The 25,804-nt window shown below is 39.8% G+C and overlaps 1 protein-coding gene across 1 annotated transcript in view; it reads left to right on the top strand.

The window, feature by feature from the left end:
• Nucleotides 1–1,250: 1,250 nt before the first annotated feature.
• Nucleotides 1,251–25,804, top strand: part of TTC39A (tetratricopeptide repeat domain 39A) — a 36,990-nt gene continuing 12,436 nt past the window's right edge. Inside the window, exons 1-12 of the mRNA XM_015636065.3 lie at nt 1,251–1,788; nt 3,903–4,007; nt 10,794–10,925; nt 11,578–11,654; nt 12,157–12,224; nt 14,592–14,656; nt 16,041–16,140; nt 17,035–17,100; nt 23,314–23,422; nt 24,037–24,104; nt 24,234–24,293; nt 25,061–25,222. Coding sequence (XP_015491551.1) covers nt 1,751–1,788; nt 3,903–4,007; nt 10,794–10,925; nt 11,578–11,654; nt 12,157–12,224; nt 14,592–14,656; nt 16,041–16,140; nt 17,035–17,100; nt 23,314–23,422; nt 24,037–24,104; nt 24,234–24,293; nt 25,061–25,222 — 1,050 coding nt within the window. The 5' untranslated portion in view covers nt 1,251–1,750. The remainder of the gene's footprint in view (nt 1,789–3,902; nt 4,008–10,793; nt 10,926–11,577; nt 11,655–12,156; nt 12,225–14,591; nt 14,657–16,040; nt 16,141–17,034; nt 17,101–23,313; nt 23,423–24,036; nt 24,105–24,233; nt 24,294–25,060; nt 25,223–25,804) is intronic.

Genomic DNA, 25,804 nt, shown 5'->3' with positions numbered 1-25,804 from the left:
GTGGTTGTGATTTGTGAAGCAACCCCACTCATGGTCCCTGGGGCAGAGAACAACGATTTCATAAATAACAAAACCACAAGGAGAACCATATGACTGCCCTTGCAAAACCTGCTGCCCAAAAGCAAAAAAGGAAAGAACCTTGTAAAACCAGCAGGGAAATGGCCTAAATGTGGAAATATTTCAGATTTGAATTTTTTACATTTGTTTTCTTTAGTTACAAGAAAACATACATATATGTGGGGAAGGGAGAGGTTGCATACTGAAGGTTGTCTGAGCATGTAATTGTTTCTAGAGAAGTGGTATTCAAATAAAACCTGCCAAATCAAGTCTTGAAGAGCTTGGCAGAGACAGCCAGAGCTTTCACCATATACAGGACTTTAAGGGCTATTTGGAGAATACAGTATTAATGAGAGACTGTACAAACAGCTAGTGAGAATGATGAAAAATATTTTCAGAGTATCCTGGGATTCTACCTTGGAAGCAGCCAGTTAATTTTAAATTGTAACCAGTAGTTACTCCCAACTAGGGGAAAAAAAACCCAGTAATGTCTTTTGTCTCCTGCTGTGGCCCAGGTACACAATGCTGTTAGGAACATATAATGGAGTCATTATTGGGGCAGCCTGGGGATGTATTACAGTAATTTTTGTACCAAATGCAGCACAAGCTTTTCCTGTACAGGATGCCATAAAACCAGCAAGAGATTTAATCAGGTATGTTAATGGATTAAGAGTATCTTCCTGGAATTGTCCTTAGCTGGTTTATCATTTTTGGGTCTTTCTTCAGCAGTGTATGTCTTCATTAGTGGTACTGCTTTGTGTAATCTAGCAAACAGATAATTTCTGATTAGATGCTCTTGGAGAAACTAATTTATGTAAGTAGATCATGGCTGATCAATTTCCATGGTCCACCTCTCATAGTAAGTGGAAGGACTGGTAATGCTTCTTGTAGTTGTGTACAGGGCTGGTACAGCTGAGGTGCCAGCAAAGCAGTTCAGGGGAATACACTGTTTCATTTTGGGCAAAACCAGCCAGATGAGCTCACTCCACTGATTAAATTGTTAGTGCCAACTCGCCTCATTTTCCATGGCATTAAAGAGAGATTGTTACAAAGAGCGTGTAAAGTCTCAGTTCCTCCCAAAAGTACAGGAACTAACAAAAAGCAGCAGTTTGGCTTCTGGATTGGAGCCCGTTTTGTGGAGAATCCTTGCTGGGAAGAAGCACTTGCTCGTGTCTCTCGCCTGTGTGCTTCTCACATTTGCAGCAATTACTGCCTGAGTGCCGCCTGTCAGCTGCTCTCGTTTGGCTCTCCGTTCTGGTTCGCAGGTTTCTGATGTGGGCCACGGCCACACGCAGTAATTCTTGTTGTTTCGGCTCTGTAATTACAAGGGTATTTGGCTTCTGCCTGGTCTGGACAGAAGAAAAGGTGGCTGATGCTGCTGCTCACTCCAGACAGGTCTGTAGATCAGAGACAGGCTGGCAGCCGCCAGCCCCTCCTACATTGGAGGTATCCAGCTGTATTTGGATCCGGTGGCACAAGAGCCCGGTGTGCCAGGGGCTGCCTTCCAAATGGCTGGTTTGTAGGATGTGGCCGGTGAATCAGCCGTGCTCCCGTTCCCGTGGCGGTGTCCAATCGCACAGAGTGGTGCCGCAGGCGGGCGCTGCCCTGCGCTCCACCGGGGCTGTCACCCGCAGCTGGCTCAGGAGCACCGGCTGCTGCTGATGTTCGAGCCTAAAAGCTGAGTGGGATTACAATGACTATGTCAGAACACGCAGGAGACTCAGCAGAGAGGTGAGTAGCAGCACACAGCATTTTACGTTTGGCTTAGAGGCAGTTTTGATGCTGTTGTTGGAAGCGGGAGGGATCTGCAGCCCACTGAAGCATGACTAATCAGTTTGCTAAAATGCTGAGCACCCTCGAGTTTCAAGTATTTCTACCCTTTTCTTAACAGTGACAAGTGATGGTTTGTAGCATTTATGTGAGGTGTGTATTTTGCCCGGGTCTTAAGCCCTCGACTTGGGAGCTACATCCTGAGGCAGGTTTCCTTGGAGTATGAGGGAAACATGCAGCTTGTGTTTCTGCTGCTGCTCTGGGTAGCACTGTGTCATTAATTGTTATTCCAGAAAAGATGCCAAGTGATTATTGTATCTTATTTCTGCTTTGAGCTTCAGCAGTGGTTTTATTCTTTGTCATCTTTCTGTTTCAAAGGAATATTTTGAAAAGGTTGATTTGTATTGAATGGGGTAATTCTCCTGCATGACAAGAAACGAACTAACAAAAAAAACATGTAAAATGCTAGTAGTCTAAATATTTTAAAACAGGTGAAGATGTTCTTGATTTGTGTTAAATATGTTACTTGGTTCAGACACACAGATTTAAAAACAGGAAGGTAGGTGTTTTAATACAATAAGCAATAATTGACTACATTTTAATTATTAAGAAGGGCTCAGAATAGCTCAGGATAGACAGACATTATATTGCATTTTGTATGAGACGGATGCCAAAACTTGGTTAATCAATGCTTGCAAAACACTCACAGACTGTCTTGGGTGCAAAAGGATTTGCAGTGTATCTGAAGCTGTGATCACAAAGCCACTAGGAACAGTGTCACATAATGTTTCTCTTAAATTTAAAGTCCTGCTTTTCGTATATATAATTATACTCTTTATTTCTTTGCAGTCATTATTCCTAAAACCAAAACCAAACCACTGCTGCAGTGGGTGGTTATTACTGATGCTATCTGCTTGTGCTGTGCTCCCCTGCCTTTTCCTTAAGATGTTATCAGGACTCTGCTTTCTGGTTTTCCTTTCAGCATTCTGTGTCGTGCCACTTTTTAAGGAACTAACACAGTCTCTAAGTCACAAGATAGATCACATTAGTTAGAGCTGTTCAGAATCAGGAACATGGTGAGGATTTATTTGTGTTTTGTTGGAGGATGTTTTGTACATGCTTGTATACAATATATTAGAGCAGTGTAGCTCTTTGATCTTTAGATGCAGATGTTTCAACTGTCCTAACACTGGCTAGGTGACCTTAACTTTATTATTGCAAGGCTTTGTTGTTTCTTTCGTGGATTTTTTTTTTTTTTGTCCAGCAGTTCTGCTGGTGATGAACTTGGGCCAAACTAACTCAGCTGGTCTGTGTTATCCTGTTGCCAGTAACCTAAAGACCAGCTGAGAAGCCTTGTGACGGGTCAGGCTGACAGCTGAATATTGTAAAGTAGAAAAGTACAGCCAGAGTAAGTCACTGAGAGTCTTCTGACTTTGAGATATCACAGTAGGTTTCTTTGGGTGCAGTAGCACTTCCTGGGAACAGTGATGTTCCTACAAATATCCACAATGGGAAATCTTACCCCACCTGTGAGTTTGTTGTGGTTTGTTGCTCAGGCACTGCTCTGAACATGAGCTGAATGAAGGCAGATGTTTCAGCAGCAGTTGGTGTAATATTCTGATGTAGATTGACAATGTCTCATCCTCCAAGTGATAACACAATCATGATCTCTCCAGCTGGAGTCTGGCAGCCTTACCATGAGATGTGCATCGTCACCCAGTGCTTCTGTGCTTCTGCTACCTGAGCTCATCAAATTGCTGTGCTCCCACATGGCAAATTCTGCATGTCCAGGTTCTTATGTAAAGTACATGCAGTTTGTCTCTTTTGTTTCAGAAAATGAAAGACTTCAGTTGCTTTTTACATGTTCCTTGGTGAAAGCATAGTTAAAAAAAACCCCAAAAATCCAAATCCACAAACATAATAGGAGTCGCTTTCACCTTTTGCAATCACTAGGGAAAAAATAGCAGGTTATGCAAGGGAATAAATTTAGAATTGAGGAAGGGGGGTTCAAATGCAGCAGGAATGCACTGGTAGAAGGAGAACAGATGTGCTGAGTTTATTATCTCTTCTGGCAGGTCATCTACGTCAGACCTCAACGTGGCACTGCGTGAATGTATGGCAGCTCTGGATTTATTTCTTAACAACAAGTTCTCGGATGCTTTGGCTTCTTTACAAGCAAAGTAAGTTGATAAGATTTCCTACTTTCTCTCCATTTTTCTTTGCTTCACCATCTCTCAGGAGATTTTGACCAGACAGCTCAGTTCTCTTTTAATAGTTGGTAAGTCTGTATGGTTTTGGTTAAGAAGGGAGTGGTAAGTTAATGTGTTAAGTTTTGGGAAAGACAGATAAGTGCTTTACACTTGTGTGAGTTAATAAAATCTTGTTGTTTACTCACACAAGTGTAGAGCACTTATCTGTCTTCTAAAATTATAGTGTTGATGTCCAAAGAAATTACTCCTCATCTGTAGCACAATATGTGAGATTCTTCCTCCTGGAAGAGTAAAAACCATCTTCTGTCACATTTTTTTTGTCTCCTTTCCCATATTTTTCTACTCACTGAGAATCTGAATAATTACAATTTTGTGTCTAAATGAGCAACTGACTATGAACTGAAGGTTTGAGGAACATTAGGTATGAATTCTTTCTTTGTTGTTGTAACTACTTGCAGAAACTTTCTCACAGCTTATTTTGCAATTCAGTGTCGTGGTCATAGACTCTGTTTCCTAATTATGTTGCAGCTCAACTTCTAATGAGTGGCCCTGCTACAGGCAGTGAGTTCATGAAATAGTTCCTAAAATTGTTGTGTCTTTACAATGTCTGTGATCTGTCATACCCTGTCCTGAAGTTACCTGTGTTCTTGGCTTGTTGAAGTCTGTGGTTAACTTAAATTTCTCCCCCACCCACCCAATTTGCTCCATTTGTTTTTGAGCCACCAGCAAATAGCATCATGCCTTCTTTTAGGACACTGGAATATGAAATGAGTAAAATTCATGGTGTGTATTTGATATGTATCAGGGGTAACCACAATGAATACTACATTTCTCCTTTGCTGAGGTATCAGCCTCATATTTGATGCCAGAATCTGTAGCTTAGCTGTGTAAGTACACTCTGGGAAAGACATTAATGATAAATTGTAGCATCAGCTGTATTTATAATGCCGGGTTTATTCACAGCAAAGTCGTTTAGTGTTCATATATCATTAGAAGATATAATAAAAATGGTAAGAAGAATAACTGTGTTTTCATTAAATCCTGACAGTAAAGCCCCCGTGCCCATCTGGGAAGGCTCACTCAGTGCTTAGCATAAAATAAGGGGATGTTTTATTGCAGCAGGTTTCCAAAACACTGCAAAAGCTAGTGAGGCTATGGGTTGTTTTTTTCTGTAAATCCATTTTTCTTCTATTGCATATGGTTTTCATTCAGCTTTTGTTGGGCTCTGCAGAACATATTTCATGAGCTGATACTCTGTTTTTGTACCTGACTCTATTCCATACTGCAAAACCATTTTGAAACTAATTTTTCATGTTAGCCTGTTGTTATGAGGAGGCCCTTATTCCTGTTGCCTTTGGCAGGGAGGGAAATAGAGACTTATGATCTTTGTGAGTGCAATGAAGAAACAGGATGCTGAATTTCCCTACAGATGAAATCCATTATGGACACACTCCATCTCTTTAGGAATGAGAAGAGTTGTAGAGTGGGCACATGTGGTAGTACTGAGTTATTTCTTTCAGAGCCACCAGTTCCTCACTGTTCCCTTTTGGTGTGCTGAGATTTGAAATTAGTTTTCACAGTCCATAAACATGCTACCAGTGTTTAGAGAAATACTTTTCAATTTCTACATGCTTGTGAAGAATTTAATATCTTAGATTTTTGTGACTTTAATGCTTCTGCTGTAGGAGGTACTCTGCTCTGTATTACAGTAATGCAGATTCACTAAATTGCTCACATTTGGCTTCCACAATAAGGGTATTTTCAACTAATTTGTACCATGTGAAACTGACAGCAGATTTGGCACAATGTGTGAGGCTTAAAATCCAAAGAGCTTTCCTAGCTTAAAAATAAATATCTGAGGATGGTGTCTAGACTTGTGTTGAGGTAAAGTTCTTTTTTTTCCTGTTAGAAAAGCAAATCCATCATAAAGAAAAGCAAATCCATTATAAAGATGAGATCTCATTTCATAGAAAAAATACATCTGGTGTTTTTGACTCATGTTATGTAACTTTACTTGTCCTGAACTACCTTTTGGCTTTTAGAGTCAGTTTTCATTATTATTACCAATCACTGTATAATACTGGTTTCTGATTATCTTGTGCCTTCTACAATAAGTTTAATTAAATTTATCTTTTATATGGGGTATTCAGATTGCATCTAAGAACTCTTAAGAAATTCCTAAAGTTCAGTCTCCAAGCACAGCAGAGATTTTCAATATGTAATGTGCTAACTGTTACCAGGCATAACACTGAAACTGTCCAGTCACTGGAGCAAGGAAAAAAAATCTCATCTTCCTTCTCAGCCGTGAGACATGCAGTAAATCCATTAAATGCTGACTGGATTTTAGCCCTTGTGTAATTACAAACAGACAGTAATAAATTAAGAGTTGATTCGGATGACATGTCCCCTTACCTTCCCAAGACAAATGTGTAATATTTTAATAATTATCCTGAAGGAAAACATGGCATCATCACCTGATAGGTTGCTGATATCAGATCCACTGGGAGAAGGGTAAATGAGATAAATTCATGATAGAATTATCTGGAGCATTGGATGAGGTGCACCACATGTGTTGCTGCTTGCAATATTAAAGGAAGAATAAGACAATGATTTGTCCCAGGCAGTTGATTTCATTCTGAAAATAGCCTCCAACAAGCACTGGGTGTTTGGTGGAATATTAATTCTAGAATGACTGTGCTTTGAAAGCTTTCCCTGGGAGCTGATCTCCCAAAGGTCAGGTGTGATTGCCAAATGCAGAATGGTGGGAGAATTGGGGGAAGCACACCCAGGTACAGTGAAGCTCTAGAAGGTGCTTAGATAAATATGTTGCTCAAAGCTTGGGTTAGCTATTTATTGTAAGAGATGCAATGAACAAGAGCAACATTGTTATTTCTAGGGAGTTTTTATTTTTATGCCTGAGGTCTGGAAGAACACAACTTTTACAGTCTTTGTAAATAAATTAATTGCTACCAAAACCTAACTAAGTTGTTGGCTTTACCTCTTTGCTGGAAGAACTTAGCAGATTCTGAATTTTGGAAAATTACTTTGATTAAAAAGGCTCAGGGATTCTCTTGTTGAAGCACAGATTTTTGTCTTGGACCATCCTGGTGGCTTGTGGTAGCAAGAGAGCTGTGATGGTGGCTGACTGGAGAGGTTGTTGCTGGTTGTTAACTTATTGCTACTGGGGAGTCTTGCAGGAAAAGGAGTTTTATCAGAAAATGTTGGTTCATCAAATATGAGCATTTCTGTGAAAACCTCTGCCATGGGTGTAGTGGGTTGTTTGGCCATTGGGTGGAACCTGGGATCAAAGATGAGGAAAGCCTCCAGGCCCCTCGTGACTGACCACATTCTCCTGCTGCAGGTTTGATTTGGGCATTGGCCTCTCACTCTTGAGTCCCCCTGGATGAACAGACTGCTCACTGATCTGTGGAGGCTCTTTCTCACTCCGTGCTATTGGATTTGTTTTAAGTGTTGGAAGCATCTTGATACTAAATCAACATATGGACTTGAGCCTGAGGTTTCTGTAATTTAGGAATGCATGTCCTGTCTGCTGGATTACTTTAAACGATCTACAGAAAAAAATTTTGAGTACTATTTTTCACAAAAGATTGCTAGCCCTGGGTTAATTCTGAGGTGAAACCAAGTCAAGCTTTTTGACTTTTATACCTGAGCTGGAAAGCTGTGACTGTCCTCACTTAAGCACTTGTTTTAGAGCAGGAATAAAAGAGTTCTGCAACAACTCCGAGAAAGGGCAGTGCTGCAAGATGATAATGATTGCACCATAGTTGGAGAAGAGGCATGTGGCAGAACTCCATAAGTGCCCAAAGATACTGCTTATAATCCTCTTACTCAGTCATGTGATACCAACTACTGGGATAAGTCATTAATCACAATATTAGTTGCATTGATGTCATACAGGCTTGTTAACTCCAACAATGTCCTGAGGAAATTGCTGCTGAGGAATCAAAAGAAGAAAAGTAAAAAGATAACAAGTTTCATTCTGTATCCATCCACATGAAACCCAGGCCTTAAAATTCCTGGCAGTATGCCAGGATGTAGCTGGCAACGTCAATTGACTGATTAATACAAATAGCATAGTTAAATTGTGCTTCTGCCAGCATCCCCACCCCTTAAAAAGAACAAATTTGAATGTTGCTAAATACCAGTTGGCTAATGGCAGACATTAATTATCATCTCTTTTAAATATTAGAAGTAAAATAGATGAAACCATTGATTAGGGAAAGGGTGGTTTGGTTTCAGAAACAAATTATTGGAGAGGGAAATCCCTCTTCACCACATGTATGTGAAAAGTACCAATTTTCCTTTTAGTGCAGTGAATTCAATATTTATCTGCTTTGCTTTAGAAAGCAAGTTTCTACAATTTTGAAAGGGTGCTATTTCAGTCACTTCCCTGTGCTTTTGAGCCTCTGGAAAGGTTTTAGTTTAGTAAATACAAGATGGAGTGTGTTTTTCTGCACCCAGTGTGGCTGATGAATTATCTAATGAACAGAAACACTTCATCAGATTGACATTTTAGTGTGTTCATATTTTCTACTTTACATTATCAGTCTAATGAAAGAATAATGATCTATGAGGCCAAGAAAGAGCTTTCCTAACTCCACTGTATTTTAAACTAATTTCTCTATTCTCTGTCTGTTCTTAGCTTGCAAATGAGATGGATGGTAGCATAGTCTGGGGCTTATAGCACTTCTGGCACCAGGATATTTCCCAAAACAGCTTTTCTGCTAGATTGGTTTAGATGGTGAGGGCAAGTAGGAATTAAGGGCAGCCGCAGAGCACGGACTGCAGCAAAGTTTAAAGATGTGCCTTGCAAATTCCTGCAGTGTAGCCATCCTGCTCTGTGCCCTGTGTGTTGGAAACAGAAGCCTTTTGTCATCTGTGTGAGGGGTGGGAAGCACCAGGCCCAAGTCACCACAGTGAATTATTAGATCACTGATTAATATAGGGTGATCTAAAATTATCCATTAAATTTTCTTTCAATTCAGTCCAGATACCAAAACTTAGGGAGGCAAGTGTATTTTTGGTGTGAGAAATCATATGGATTGAGGTGTCTTTAAAGTCTGGCTTTTCTCCTAAAAAAACCCCCTACAGAATAAGAGGAGATGAGATTGGAGGGCTCCTCAGAAAGTCATGTACTCAAGCAAGGCCATTTTGAAAGTCTCCAAGGATACAGACTCTACAACTTTTCAAGATGTGTGCCACTGCATGGTCACCTTGGTAGTAAAAAAATGTTTCCTGATGTTCAGCCAGAGCCTCCTGTGCTTCATGTTGTGCCCATTGCTTCTGATCCTGTCCCTGGGCACCAGTGAAAAGACCCTGTCTCTGTCCTCTTTGTTTCTTCCCCTCAGGTATTTCTATATGTTATAGGAACCCCCTGAGCTTCCTCTTCTCCCACCAGAACAGCCCCAGCTCTCTTGGCCTTTCCTCATAGGAGAGATGTTCCAATCCCTTAACCATCCTCACCACCCTGCTCTTGAGTGTGTGCATGAACTGAGGAGCCCAGAACTGGGCACAGCACTCCAGCTGGGGCCTCACCAGTGTTGTGCAGAGGGGAAGGAGCCCCTCTCTCACCCTGCTGGCAGCAACACTCCTCTTAATGCAGCCCTGTCTTTGTCAAGAGCACGTTGTTGGCACACCACTTTTTCCTTGGAAGAAAAAGAAAAGAAGCACCTGAAGTAAACACATCAAGAACAGGTGTGTTGAGGGTGGAGATTTTGGAAGGATATCCTTGTTTGACTGCAAGTATTTTTGAATATTCCCTGCCATATATAGCTATCTGATCTGTTCTAGAGTGTAAACAATTGAAATAGCAATTGTTGCTCCTTAACAATATTTGTCTTAAGTCGTGCTGTTTGTCAGGGGTGGATTAGCAAGGTCTACAGAGAGTTTCTTTGTCAGGAATTTATCTGAGCTTGCCCTTCAACATTTTTCTCAAGTCATCCTTATTAGACCTCTGTGCCTGAAGATATTTTTATTCACTTGCAGAGAATTACACCAGACAGGTAAATGCTCTAAATGTGTGCAATATATAAACCCTCTCTCCTGTCAGAGGAAAGGTGCCAGCAATGGCTGCACATAGGAATTAATTGTTTTCCTTGCATTAATGCCAATGTTTTTTACTTTCTGCCAAAGTGGCACTGTCTGAAACCCTACAGAATAATATTGAACAGTTTGGGGTGGAGGGGTTGGCAGAAGGGGAGAGGAGAAAAAAGCTGTAGTTTTTGATACAGACTCTAATGCTTCTGGTGGGAAGATCTATTTCAAGAAGATTCTATTTTGGCCATGGTTATAGTATTGTGTTACTTATCTCCTTGAGCCTGTACTGAGTAACTCTCCCAAGTTAGAAGAATATCAGCTGGATTTGTGTCATATGTTGTAGCATTTATTAGATAATAAAAAACCCCCACCAAAATAAACCCCACCATGATTCTATTGTTTCTGAATGGTGAGCCATGAGGTTAATTCCTGTGCTTTGTGTTTGTTAAATATCTATCCTCAGCTCAGAATTGATACATTTTAGCAGAGTATGTAGAACTGTAGACATGATTTCTTGTACAAATCTCAGTCTGTCACTGTTTCTCAATTATTTTGTATGTCCTTTGTGTTCGATTTCCAGCTCATTTAGCCCTTGTTCTCATGAGGTTGATGTATTTCTAGAATTGGATTTGTATTTGCTTTTTAAAAGCAATAATACAATAAAATCAGCTGTGCTTTTCACCTTGTGTTTTCTTGCAGAACTAAAGACAGCATGTATCATGCCCTGACTTATGCCACCATACTGGAGATGCAAGCTATGATGACATTTGATCCTCAGGACATACTGAATGCAGGGAACACAATGAAGGAAGCTCAAGCCACCTGTCAGAGGTAAGAATAGAGCAATTCAGTCAGTAAACAGTTCCTTCGTGGGAAAATATTGAAGGACTACTGGATACAAAAGGAAATGAAATCTTACAGAAATCACAGGAAAACTGAGGTTGGAAGTGGCATCAGGAGGTCACCAACCTCGTGTTCAGTGGGGGATAATAGCACATAAATGAGGGTGTTCAGCAGTCTAGTCTTGAAAACTTAAATTTACCGCAATATCTGATTTTTCTTGTCAATTAGAATTTGTCCTACCTGTAGTCCTGGTTTTGCAGTGTCTGGAAGTTGTTTACAATGTTCAAACACTGTAGAATATCCCATGGGTGATGGTTGTACTGCAGTTGTCTGTCTGAGTCAACTGTGCTCCCACTTTTGCACCCACATTCACCCATACGCACACAAAATAAATCCGAACACCCCCTTATACCTGTCCTTCATCAAGACACATTTCTGCACGTGAAGGGTAAGAGACAGATCCCAGGAGGACCATGTTGACTAAGTTCTCTATGGACTGTGCTGAAGTTTGTGTGTGGTGAGATGACAGAGGGCTGGTGAGCTCTGGAGGCATGTAGTGACTGTGTGGGTGGCCAGCTGAAAGATACAGTTCTCTGTTTTGATGCTTCTTCTTCAGAATGACCAAAATAACTTTTTTCAGATTTAGGAAGAAATCTACTGTAGCTGATTCTATCAACAACCTTGTGCATAGGCAAAGCCTTGAACACTTCACTGAAGGTAACAATCTTTCACTTTTGTAATGTTTTCCTTTTTTATTTATGCAGTTTGAATCCTGTAGAATTTCACTCAATATGTGCTTGCAAACTGTGAGTTCACTGACAAAATCACTGATCTGGCATTTGCTGGACCAAATGTCCAAGTGTTTTGACCATTGCTGTGTAACCAATCCAAAATCACTGGTCTTGTTGCTTTTTGACTCAGCACTCCCAGAATTTGCTGGGTAAAGAAATATCTAGAAAGGAATATTGAAATTTCTGTAAAGGTTCTAGATCCAGGCATTTATGGAAAGCACCAGAAAAATTCCTGCTAAGTTTCTGTAGCTATGTGTCATTTCTGTTTGGAGTTACATCAGTAGTCTAGAACTGAAATACCACAGCAAATGTGGAAAATATTTTTCTCAGTTTGAGCTCTGTGATCTTATTCTTACATTAATGGGCTAAGTGTTTTTTAATTACTTTTTGACTGATTGATTTGTTTTCTTCTCTCTGTGTGACGTTAGAGGAAATCCATGCAGAAATTTGTTATGCTGAATGTTTACTTCAGAGAGCAGCACTCACATTCCTCCAGGTATGAATTCCTGCATGGCTCTTGGGGGGAAAAGACACCATAGAGGTTTCTTTTCCTAAATGGACTGGTAGAAGGCTATAGTTTGACCTAATGCATCTTTCATCTGCATCAAGTCCGGGTTTTATCTGTGCTATCTTTATATGAGCTATTAGAATGTTTAATTTTCCCTCAGCATTATTAAAAAAATGCTTACCTCAACACACATAATGCTGAGAGTCCTATGACACCCTTCCCAACTCCCTTTTGGATGTGTGAAATGTAACTGCAGCAAGCACCAATTTTCAAATGATGTGTTGGGATATCAGATTTTAAAAAAGAAAAGAAAAAGATGAGATGTTCATTGAAGCTGTGCTGAAATACAAGCAAGACTTTTGTTTGGGTCTGGCTGGTGTTTGCTTTCTCAAGGCTGCTTTCTCACTGGTTTGTTCTTGAACAGCAATTATGGCCTACACATTAGGCTCCACACATGCTTTCTCCTTAACAGAGCTGTCTGTCTTTAACAAAGGGGAACTCTCCCTCTTCTTTGGATTTTATCTGTCTGTCCTAATGAAGCTTGATTTGTTTGATGGAGCAACATTAGCAGTACTTGCTAGGGCTCCAGAATGCAACTTAAATTGTTAGTCACAGCTGAAATAACTGATTTTTCTTCTTGATTTGGCTGCACTTGCTCTATGAAAGTGGGCCTCTTCATCTACCGAGGGGATAATAGCAGCCACAGTCAGAAAAAGGCTGCTGCTTTTTGGCTCAAGGATGCTGATAGGAAATGGAATGCAGGTGGTGGTTTTATAGTGTTTGGGAGTTGCCAGGTGGGCTCTGATTTATGTTGCTTACAACAGTTTATGAACCGTGTAACCTTTTTCAGCCATCTGCTAAGTCCCTCTGTTAGAAACCATTGCTTCATAGCAACACCCTTAATCAGAGGAGCTTCTAGTAGTTTCTAGAATGCTGCTGATGGACTTTGAAATGACCAAAGTGTAGCTACCTGTTTCCATTTTCCTTTGGGATGAGTAGCCTCTAGCACTGGGGGCAGTTTGGGTGAGAGCTGAAACTATGGAAGGAACACATTTGAGAACTTCCCTGTTATAGGTAGAGCCTTCTCTGTCCATAGAAAAAGAGCATTTTAAAGCTGGGTCTCTTGGTTTTAAGCACTATTTTCACAGATATCTGTTTATGAACATGTTTATAGAAACATGAGATTTACAAGTACAAAAATAATTTCTTGTCCTCTTTTGCAAAGTTCTCTTTGCTTCATGTTCTTTTCTGTGTTTAATTTTTCATGAACACATGAACTAGTTTTAAAAATTCAACAGAGACACTTGGTTCCATCAGCTACTGATGTAGTTTAGTTTTGATGCTTAGAAAAATTACCAAAACCAATGAAATGTGGTCTCAGCATTTTTCAAGGGCTGAAAAATTCTCACATTGGTTATCCCTGTTGTTGGTATCATTCTGAGTGTTAACGTTTTAAAACCATCTTTCTTCCTTGTTCCACTTTCTGTTCAAAGGAAAATATAACTGAACCTTTATACATAGTTGGGTGTGCTGCACCCCCCCCCAATATGCTGTACTTAGTACATCTAATTAATTAATCACATCCACGCTATTTTCTCCACAATGCCCTCTTACGATTTTTCTGTGATGGTATCTTCTGTTAAAACACATGTAGACTCTGTCTTTAAGTAACAGCAGAAATCAAAACAAACCAGAATGACAGATTATATAAGTGAGGCAAGAAAATGCCTCCAAAAAGTTATGAAATTAATATCCCCTAACTAATGGTCCCCCAGATAACTTTTCTGTAATTTCTCAGTTTGTTATAGCTTTTCATGTAACATGTTATCTTCCTAGTATGGATCTCAAATATATATATGAATATTCAAACCAGAAAGAGCATATCCTGCATAATTTTACTGACCCTGCTTCACTCTTAGGATAATGAAACTGTATTCTGCAGACTCTTAAGGACAGGCAGTTTACTTGTGAACATTTTCTGGCTCAGCACCAGATATATCTTAACTACACTCAAGGACAAATGAGAGAAAGCTGTTTTTTGAAAGAGCCACAAATGCATGTACCTTAGGTGACATCTATTAGCTGAGTCCTATGTTCATGAATGCAAATTGCGATGGTTCAAAGGTGACAAGGGTTAAACTGATTACAGAAAGCATTAAAATAAAATGCTTGTGTCTAAACAGAGTAAAAAATGTTAATACAGAAAGGAAATCCTAAATCCTTGTATTATGTCTTAGAGGCTTATATTGTCTATGTCATGCTGGTTATGTTCCAGGTGTGTATTAATCTTAAGTAGAAAAAAGCCTTTTATAATGCTTACAAATTCATGCTGCTAATGTGTTTCCATTCCAACAGGATGAGAATATGGTCAGCTTCATAAAAGGAGGCATCAAAGTCCGAAACAGTTACCAAACCTACAGGTGAGTCAGAGTGATGATGTCATTAAGTGCACTCTATAAGGAAAAAGTGCTGGTGGTGAAATTATCCAATTCACAGATTCATCACTGTTGTATTGACTCAGTCATTATTATGGGCCTCACATCTGCAGATTTGCTCAGCCCACACAGACTCTTCCTTTGCACAACAAAGGACATTAACATTAAGGTTGATTTAGATTGTGGAGACAGTGCACCCTAGCTCTGGTAACTCCTAAGGTTTGCCTACTTCAAGTACTATATCCTTGAAATCATGTCAAAGAAAAACCATTTTAAGTGATGTGCAGTTCGTGTCTGCATAGCACAATTTGCTGGTCTTGTAGACATTAGGCATAATGAAATGGCATTTTTTAATAGTTCCAACTGCAGCTTTTTGGAGCATTTAATACCAGTACCTGAAGCACAATAAAAAGTGAAGGCTAAATATGCATCATATTTTATTTATTTTAGAATTATAAATTGTGTCTTGTGCCCAGCAGACACAAAACAGCAACAAGTCCAGGTTCTCCAGAAGTCCACTGGAAGGGAGAGAGATGACAGTGTCCATGTTTGTGTGGGTTGAAGGTGACTCTTAATGTGGGTCAATAGGCTCCACTTACAGGGAATAGTGTTGTTGGGAACAGCCATTCAATAAAAATGTGACAGCCTGAACACAAATGCATGTTGCCATTAAAACAATCTTTTCCCTCTCCTAATAATTAACAAAATATTAATAATATTATATAATATTAATATAATAACAATATATTTAAAAAATCAATAGTGTAAAAAGCACATAGCTGTAGAAAGTTTGGAGGCAAATTCATTTAAAACTGAGCTGGATTATGTGGGAAATAAAGGGACACTTCAAAGCTGAGACCTATAAAAGTTAGAAAACTGAGTGAAAGTAATTTCTGATATGTCTACCCATTTTAGAATATTTATTACAGTTGTCTTTTCCTATATAAAACAAAATGTTCTTTTGAACATTCACTTAATTCAGGGATTAGTGAAACTGAAGTCAAATTTTCTAATTTAAATTAAAGTCTATTATGCCTATCTATGCCCTATCATCTCTTTTTGCAGTAGTAAAGTTTGGTGATGCTCCCAACAGCCATCCTTGAAACATTTTCAGGCTGAAATGTGGTTGAGTATTGGCTGTGTCTGTTTGACAGAAGTCCTCTCCAGGATTCCATGGCTTTTAATTAATTTTATTTAATGATAGTAATGTGACAGAAATGATTTGTTGATCCAACAAAATGTAGATGTTGCTCACTTGAGTGAGATGACCAATTGGTCTCTTTTTAACTACTCTGTAGTTCAAGGTAATGGGGTTACTTTCTTATTAAATCATAATTAATCATGTTAACAGAATCTTGTGCATTTCCAGGGAGCTGGATAGCCTCATACAGTCCCCACATTATGTCAAAGGAGAGAACCATCTTCACTTTGAGGGAGGTGTAAAACTCGGAGTTGGAGCATTTAACCTGGTATGTACCAACACTCTTATCCTGAGCTGCTACCTCCTGTAATGACCCTAACTTGAATTCCTGAGAAGTTCCACTGGCATCATGCTGATCATGTGGTTAAAATTACTGATCATGTGCTCTGATAGTGCAGGATCCCAGTGTCTGGTCTGAGAACATCAGATAATAACACTTCAGAAATAAAGAGACTGCTGCCCACAACGTGGTGTGAGGGCCAGGAGAAGCCTTGCCCAGGAGCACCAGTTGCCTGTGCTTGTCAAAGTCCACTTATTCTTTACCTGACACTTGGAAAACTACCAGGATCCAGGCTGTTAACAGGGCAGTTGGAAGGGGTGGGGTACATGAATGAAGTTTGGGGTGCTGCTCCAGCCACTCTTGGCTGTTGTTGCTTGTGTTCTGGCTGAAAAGCAGGTGAACAAATGGTGCAGGATGGTTCCTGGGGAGGCACTGACCCAGAGATGGCAAGGGATGATGTGGTTGTTCAGGGAATGGGCTGCAGAAAGTGCCTGGAGCTTCCTCTTGCTTGCATTGCTCTGAATGAGTCTGGCACATTCTCAAATATTAGATTTACTGCACAAAAAACAAATATGGACTGTGTGGTATCAACCCAGCATTTCTGAAACATCCAAGAAGTACTGGAGTTACTAAGCATGTGCTGTGTACACATTTCTGTGTAGGGCATCCTGGAGACACAAGGTGCCTATATTAAACATATTTCTGTTCAAATTGTGTGTAAAATATAGCAGGTATATACATTTACCCTGAAAATTGTCATATAGAGATGATTTTAGTAATTTTATTAGTCATTTATTGTGCTTGGAAAAAATTGTAGGAGGCAATTGGTAGCTGAAAGGCAGAAAGTCTGTTATTGCATAACTCTTATATTTTTCTCTGTAGACCTTGTCCATGTTTCCTGCACGGATTCTGAGATTACTGGAGTTTGTTGGATTTTCTGGGAATAAGGTAAATGTGAACTAAATATTATTGGTACGTTCCCCTCACTCTTAAACTAAAAAACAAAGGAGTTTCTTTCCTCTTTCTCACATTAGCTGTAGCCCTCTGGTATCACACAAGTGCACTGTGGCACTGATGCTTCATACATCTCAGTTTTGTTTTATATTTTTGTCTGAACTATTGCTCTTGAAAGGTTTTCATACAATTGTTCAGTGTTGAAACAGTTGTGAAACATGGTAAAGGAAATGACTAATACAGGGATGTCAACATATTTAGGTTTTAGTTACTGGTCTTTTTATGCAGACTTGTGCTCAGAAATCTGTAGCCAAAAGTGTATTCTTAGCCTTTAATATATTTATATAGCTTCCTTGGTAGTTACTGTCATTATGGGGTCTGAATGTTCCTGACAGGTTCTTGCATGACGGGGTGGGGGGGAAATCTATTTCATTACTGCTTTAATAGCAACTGGAAATTTGAGTGTGGCACCTAAATTCTCCTACCTAAGGGAGTAAGTGCATTTTTGCCTGTAGAGTAACCAGTCTGACCTATGTTTGTTTGAGGAAAGAAGTTCAGTAATGGAGCACCAGAAAATTCACATGATGATGAGAAAGAGCTGTGCTACTGCTTTATGGATCTGCAGTTTCTAAAGAATACTGAATTGGCAGGAGTATCTTGGCCTTGCTTGTACCTGCCCTTGTCTCTCTACCAGCAGAACACGAGATTCACTCAAAGCAGGGCTCCTGGGTTAAGAAAACGTGATGCAGAACATGATCCCTTTCACCTTAACCACTAGCCACATTTTTCATAAATGCTGGGTAAGGTCAATGTCTGATGCAAGCACTAGAAAAGCCATGAGAATAAGTTAAGTTTTAACTCTTTTATAATACTTTCTATATACAAAACAAGTTTTAAGGGGAAAAAAGTGTCTTTTTTTTATCAGAGCTGAAACCTTACATGGCAGGTGAATGACTGTCATCACCATTTTACTGGTTTACAGGATCTTATATTGGAAAATAAAATGTCTTAAAAGCAAGGAACAGAGTGTGGATTACAATTTAGAAACTTCTAGGAGCTGACCAGGAGCTACTTCACAGCACAAATCAAATAGTTCTATCTGTCAGTTTCAACAACAGAGCATTTAAAGCAAAATATTCTCTTAGAAACGTAAAGGCAATTCATGTACTGAGCAGAGTTCTGAGAATACTTTGGTGAACACTCATCTTACTCCTGCAGATGGAAATTGTCCCTCCAATGGAGTTTTCATTTGGCCCTGGGATATCTTGAATGTCTGCAAGTGGGCTGATATTTGTGTTGATGAGTCAGCTCCTATTACAGTTCCTTAATAACTCACTGAAGCATGACCTAGATTACCATAAATTTGAGCAAAACCCTGTTGTTTGCACACCACACAAAGGAACATTTTAAACATGTTGATCAAAGTTCATTGATGGTCATTTATTTTAACATCCTAAAAAAGTCTTTCTGCATATAACATTTGTGAGTCAGGTGCCTAAAGCCAAAAGCAAAATTGCAATTGCATGTGCAGTTCTTTTCTTGATGGTTTTCCAAAGTTTGCAACAAGACAGGAGACAGGAGTCTAGAGGGTGAAAGAAACAGTGACAGAGGAGGAGAGGTGCATCTGTGCTGCACTTGTCCAGGAGTTTTTCATACACCTGTGTTTGATGCTGCAGTCTTTTCCTTTAAATGCTTACTCTGAATATCAGATTGTGCAGCAGAGTCATGGTTAGTGCCTTGAGCTGTTTGCTGTTTACCTGGGAGAGCTATAGTGCACAGCAGGACAGTGGATTTTGGTGTGGGTCATGTGTTTATTAGAACTGGATATAAATTTACATTGTGTGATCCTCCACGATACCAATGTGCCTCAAAGCCAGCAGGTTTGCCCCTGGGGACTCTCCTCATCTCTGAGTCATGTCGTGGGGAACAGCAAATGAGGACATGCCCAGAGCTCCAGCACTTCCTAAGCCATTTGTGGGCACTGTGGACACCATGATCAGCTTAACAGCAGTCTGGAGTCTCAAAATAGTAGGTGGGATAACATCAAGAAAATATAAAAAGTAGCCTGTGGCCATGTTTGTTCCCTTCCAGTCCAGGATGTGCCAGCTGTGCCCTTCACACTGTTTAAGCTCCTTTCCTTTGCATCGTTAGTCAAATCATGGTTTTATTTGTGTTTAGTAGCACAGGCCCCACATTTGGGCAGTGAAGTTCTGTGTAGTTTTGCCCACTTTTGAGAGAAGTTCCTCGTGGGCAGAGCTGTGTCAGGCACCCTGTGCTGGGGAGCACAGCAGCCTCACTGGGCAGTAGGTGGAGTGTGTGTCCCATCTGCACTTGGGTGTTAAACTAGGACTAACCTGTGACGTGCCCAGTGATGTGAGAGCAGGAGACTCCTTGCACTGTCTCCCTGGAAGCCTGGATCCTCCTCACTGGCTCCTCTGCCAGGTCCCAGGCTAATATTTACTCTTGTGCTTATTTTATAGGTGATTACAAATGCTGTGCTGCTAAACTGCAGAACAGTTTGACATGAGCTTACCATATGTTTAGTGCAATTTGTCAGAGGGTCAGATGACAGCGTGATTTCACAGGAAGGCAGGAAAACTGTCAGATAAAACCAATTTCTTTCAAATTATACTTTTTTTTTTTTTTTAATGTGGGAGGACACTTTTTCCAAAGCTGAAGAATGTTCTTGATGTGTCAATTTCTAATAAATTGAATTCCAGTTTCTCACTAAGTATCTCTTTTGAATTGCATTTTGGTCTCTTCAAATTTTAAATGAAGCTTAAATCTAATATTGTTTAATGGAGTACATTCAAATACCCTGTCTATCAGCTTAATTTGTCAGTTCTTTGTAAAGCTATTAGTATCCATCCTCTTTGCTAAACCTGCAGCAATGTGATCAGGCCATGGGACATGAAAAATGACCTTGTTTTGCTTTCATGGTCAAGATCCCTAATAAAAAGAATTATTTTAAAATAACAGCCAATTATTTTTGCTTCAGGAAAATCAATGGATTTTAGTCAGTAACAGCTGAAATAAATATGAACCAGTCTCAGTGTTGTCTGAAAATGATTTTGAGAATTGTCCTTGTTTGTCATGCAACTGCTGTGGGAATCCCTGGTGCTCACGTGGGGAGTCCTGAATGACAGAGCATTGGATGTCTTGGGACACCAATTCAATCAATGAGATACTGATATAATATAATGTAGTGACAGTCTTGGGAATTAGACTGTGAGATGTCATGAGGAGCTTGCACAGAAGGCTGAGTTACCACACTGGAACATGTCTGCTCTGTGCTCTTCTTTATATCCTTCAGAACAGTTTATGTTTTGTGTGAAAATAAAACTGAAATGTGTTGGTGTCAATTAGGGAAATTACAAAAATATCTTTCTGGAAAAATGATGAACACTTACTGCTTTGACATCTGCTTTATATTGTTGCAAAATGCCCTGTAATAGATGTTTGGAGACTCATTCCTGGTGTTCTGGGATTGCTTCTATCAGTTGTGACATAGGTGTGGGAGATAGTTATGGGTCATTTATGGTTAGAAGGTGTGTCCTGACAATTAAATATAATGTACTCACTGGTGCCAGTCCCTGAGTGAGTGCAGTGTGTTTGCAGAGTTACTCCTTAGGCTCAAGTAGCTGCTTGTGATTTGGTTCCCAGATCCTCTGTCTGATCCTGGAGAGCCCTACATTGCCCAGCTCCTGGCACTCCTTTGGCTCATGGGGATTGTAGGTTAATCCCTGTAGGCTCCCAGTGGAGAAAGGGTGGTGCTTGAAAACTGATTCATGTGCCTGATCCAGGCTGCTGTGCCAAACTGTTCCTTAGAGGAGAACCTCTGCCTCAGCCAGGCACAGAGGGAGCCTCAGGAGGCCAGCTAGGGAGTGTGGGATGTAAAGCATGATTCCCAGAGACACCCTTCATATTCCTATTTTCTGGATATCCCATTGTAAGAGAAGCAGTTGGAAAGAGATTTTTTTGAGAAGAAGCAGCTTTGCTGCAGTGTATTCTACAAGCAATGCTAATAACAACTAATAGATTTCTTTTATTTAGACTGTGTCTTCTGCTGGTTCTTATTACTTTAATACAGAAAGTTTGGGATATTCAGGTGGCAGAGTGAAACGTAAACAGCTTTTAATACCTCTGCTGGACTAGATAGGTTTATGGACATTCCACAGAGTGAACTAACTTGTTCAGTGAGCTTCTCATGCCTGTGTAACTACTCAGTTCAATAATTTAGAATTAAGGGTGTTTTAGATTTGCAGCCCTTTTCTGATTGGGCATTATTCTTAATCCAGTTACTGCTATCCAGGATGCAGTCCTGTGTAAGGTGGGTGTGGGTTCATTCCTTGTCCATACAGATTATAACTTTGTGTTTGACTGCACTCAAATATGCTTCTGAGACTAAAGCATAATTGAGATCAACTTGACAAAGGTTACATTATTGTATATGACAAACAAAGTCTGTTTGAATCATTCTTAGTGCTGTTCATATTGATTTGATATATATTTTTATATAATATGAAAGATATTAAATGCTGTAAGGCCTAGTGTCAGTAAAGGCTAAGTGAAATATCAAGCCTGAAGATTTTTTTATTGCAAAAAAGTGTACTTTGGAAATATACTTTGGAATTTTTTTGCCAAAATTCATTCCATGGAATGTTTTGTTTTAGTTCTACCTTGAAATGCTACTTTTTAAAAAGACAAATATTTCTGGGCTTCATCTAGGCAGTTTAAAGATGTTTAATACATCATATTTTGTTACTTATTTGTGTCAATCAAACTTCTCTCAGCAGAAAATTATACTGGTTTTATTTTGCTAAGTACTTGATTTTCATGAAGTCACTGATTTTCTGTAATGATTTTACTATCTTTTAATTTCTTTTGTAGTGACATGCAAGTCAGTATTTTCATTACTTTGTCCCAACTAGATGTTATAATAATTGATCTGCAAATATGAGTCATATTTTTCCTTATAGCAGTAATTAATGTAATACATTGGGTTTTAAAAATAAAAACAAAGAGAAATCACAACCCCCTGTATTTATGTGAAAACAATTAAGTGCACTATTAAGTGCAATAATAAAAATAGATGTCTGAGGAAAATGAGAATATGATTACAGGCTTCAGTGTTTACACAGTAAGCAATGAAGGCGTGGTGGTGTAACACCCCTCAGTCAACAAGGACATACAAAAGATGTAAATCTGTGCTGGGATCATGCTCTGAGGGCTCTCCCCAATGCCTTTCCTGGTGCCTCTGACATCCCTCAGGGTTCCTATTTATAGTGTAGCTGGTTTGAAAGGGTGTCCTTGTAGTCACACACATCGTGTTCCAGTGACCTTGACCTGCAGTGACGGAGTGACTTTTAAACAGATTTTGTCCCAGCACACAGTGGATATCTTACTGTGCATATTCACAAGTAGGCAGATCTCTTGTTTGATACATTTGCATATTTATATTCTTGCTGCTGATATCATGGAACTAGTCCTAGAATGGACTGATAAATGCTCTTGCCTCAGGAACTAGAATCCCTATAGCTGGTTATCCATCATGCTGTCATCGACTATGAACACGGTAATCAAGACTATGTACTTGATTGCTTTAGTTCTTCCCAAAGGGAACAGAAATACTCTTCTTTTCATCATATTTTTCCACTTGTAGCAGTGGGCCAACATCATTGCAAAGCTCCTTTTGTTCTTGGCATACTTTAAAATGTCTTTTTGTCCTGGTATCTTTTGCTCTGCTTGTTGCAGATTTTATTTTCTTGATACCTTTAACTCTTCAGTGCAGTGAGCCACAGCAAAGAAGAATACACTGTACAATGGTGATTTGTGGGTTTTGCCTTGCTTTTCAAAACCCTGTGTTTTGTTTCTGGAAGGCTGTTTAGCAGCACTTGGGTCACAGTGATAAATTGTCTCTCATTTTCTTATGTTAACCATGTAATACATCCCAAGTTGCTGCTCTGTCAGTGGGTGTTTTCCAGGCTAAGCAATAACTCCATGAAAAACTTAGACAAATGAATAGATGTATTTTTATCTTTGATTGCTGGATAAGCAATCAGTGCCTTTTGAGGAATTTGTCAGTGCTTTTAGGGGAATTTGGTGAGTGAGCAACCTGTAGCTGACCCTGCAGAAGTTAAGCCAGCAAAACAAAACACAGCACGGGTTCTTTTCCAACACCTTGTCCCCCTCCCTCTGTTTGCACAGGAACATGGTCTGCTGCAGCTTCAAGAAGGAGCATCATCGTACAGCTTTAGGTCGGTGCTGTGTACCATGCTGTTGCTTTGCTATCATACTTTCATGACCTTTGTGTTAGGTAAGATTGCTTATAATAACTCTTGGATTTGATTAGCTCTTGTGGGACACAAGGGGGAAAAGATGATTCTGTCACCTATTTGTTGGTGAATTGTCTGTAACCAGGTTAAATGTAGCTCATTTGTGGGTCATATGATCAGTAATGACCACAACTGAAGACTGTTTTAGTTTTTAAGATGGATATGTGTTTTCCACGTGAGAAGGGAGATTCTGGGGATGGCCAAGAAAGTTGTGAGAACTAAATCTGTTTTAGCCAGGTGCATTATTGGGGAAGTTAAAATAATGGCTGTAAATGATAATTACTTTGTTGACACTGGATTTTTGTGTCAGCTTCCCACTAATGTGTACTTCTGTGTTATCTCCTGTTAAATCATTCTACAAAATGTGTTTGTGCCTGAGTTTTCAAGTCAGGAAGCACAATGTTTTGAGGGCTTCCTGCTGCTGCCTTAGTGCAGCACCAACTTGTATTTGTGGCTTACTTAGTGGAGAGAGGAGCCAGCATGTCGGCCAATTGAGGACTGAAAATCAGTAACTTGCATTCCTGTTCTTTTTTTTTTTTTTTTTTTGGCTTTGTTTTCTAACTATTTTTTTCACTTGCATTTTTACACATTCTAGGGACAGGAAAAGGAAATGTTGAGGAGGCAGAAAAACTACTTAAGCCTTACTTGGCACGCTATCCAAAGGTAAAATGAATCATAATTTATTTGGTGTGATCATTTAATGTTTTAGTGCCAAAAATCAAAGATCTAGAATGTATGGTCAGATTGAAAACTGTTATAGAATACTTGTATTTTTATTATTATTTATTACAGGGAGCCATATTCCTGTTTTTTGCAGGCAGGATAGAAACACTAAAGGGTAATATTGATGCGGTAAGTAATCATTTTTCTCTTGAGAAAGTAAATTTCAAAGGCTTTAGAAAAATTCCTCCAGGAATGTTGTTTCCTTTTTGGCTAATGCTTCCTTTGGCTTTGGCCTATATGTAATTTGTAGTTTATTGAGTTACAAATAGGAATGTTCTAAACTACTTTGACTAACTTGTTTCTCTATCTCATTTTGCTGCTCCTCACAATTTCTGGTGATAATCTAGTTCACCAGGATTAATGACACAGTTTTATCATTGTTTTTCCCATCCTGCAGCAGATTGTGTCTTTAATGATACCCAGTGGTAATCCTTTGCCTTCAGTGTGAACAGAGAGTCATAAAAGACTTGAAAAAATTATTAAGTTGAGAAATGCACATCCAAAATACTCTGAGACCAGAGTATCAGCTGGTGCTCAGGGCAGTAGCTCCCTTGAAATCCACAGAAGTGCAGCAATAAATGTCAGCTGAGCATCTGTCCTCTGCCTTCAGTTCCCTAATTTCCTGAGACACAAGCATTCATTTTGGGTATGCTTAGAAACATAACTTTCAGGAATGGGGAGCTCTGTGGCAGGGTAAACTTGCTACCACAAGGATGACTGTGTAGCCAAGAATCTCTTGTGTGTAGCCAAGAGATGTTGGGAAACACTGGGCTGTCAATAATTTGGAAGCTGCTAGGGCCATGCAGGCAGATCCTGGAGCCCCAGTGTGTGTTCCAGCTCCTCTGTCTGTGCACTTACACCTGACTGAGGCAGTGTTTGGAAATTTCTGTGTGCAGGCAGTCAATAGGTACGAGGAATGCTGTGAAGCTCAGCAGTACTGGAAGCAGTTTCATCACATGTGCTACTGGGAGCTGATGTGGTGCTTCACCTACAAGCGCCAGTGGAAAATGGCTTTTTTCTACGCAGACCTGCTGAGCAAGGAAAACACTTGGTCAAAGGTAAGTTCAGCAGAACAGGAGGGCAGGAGGACATGTAGCATCTATTAACTTTCAGGCAAATTGAGTTGACTTTTTGTAGCTTTGAAGGTACAGACTGCAAAGTAAAACCTGGCCTGCTGTGAGTGCTACAGAATGATGTGTATTGCAAACATTCAAATCTGTAACAGATGGTGGGCAAGCAGAAGTCTTTCGGGCCCAACTGGTAGATGAAGAGCAGCTGGTTAAAGATGCTGTGTATTGACTGGTTGTGTCATCAAATGTTGCAATAAATGGTGCAAGTTGCCATTTCCTTCATTATGCTGTGGATAAAAGCTCTTGTGCTGATGAGTGAGGTTAGCCATGGAGGTGCCTCCAGGGTAATAAACACAATTAGAAGTGGCGCCTATCCCTGTGCATCTGGAAGGGAGCAGCTCTTCAATCCAGAACCCTGATAGCTTTCCTCCCTTTCTCTTCCCTTTTTGCCTTTTTCCAAATGGGGGCTATGTTTCCCCTATTCCAGTTAGGGGGGATTTTCTTGGACTGGCTTGACTTCACAGATATGATGGCCAGTGGCTTAGCAACATCATTCACCATTTCCCTTGG

The sequence above is a fragment of the Parus major genome, chromosome 8 (genome assembly GCF_001522545.3).
Source record: "Parus major isolate Abel chromosome 8, Parus_major1.1, whole genome shotgun sequence".
NCBI lineage: Eukaryota > Metazoa > Chordata > Aves > Passeriformes > Paridae > Parus > Parus major.
This window is presented reverse-complemented; position numbering and strand designations above follow the sequence as displayed.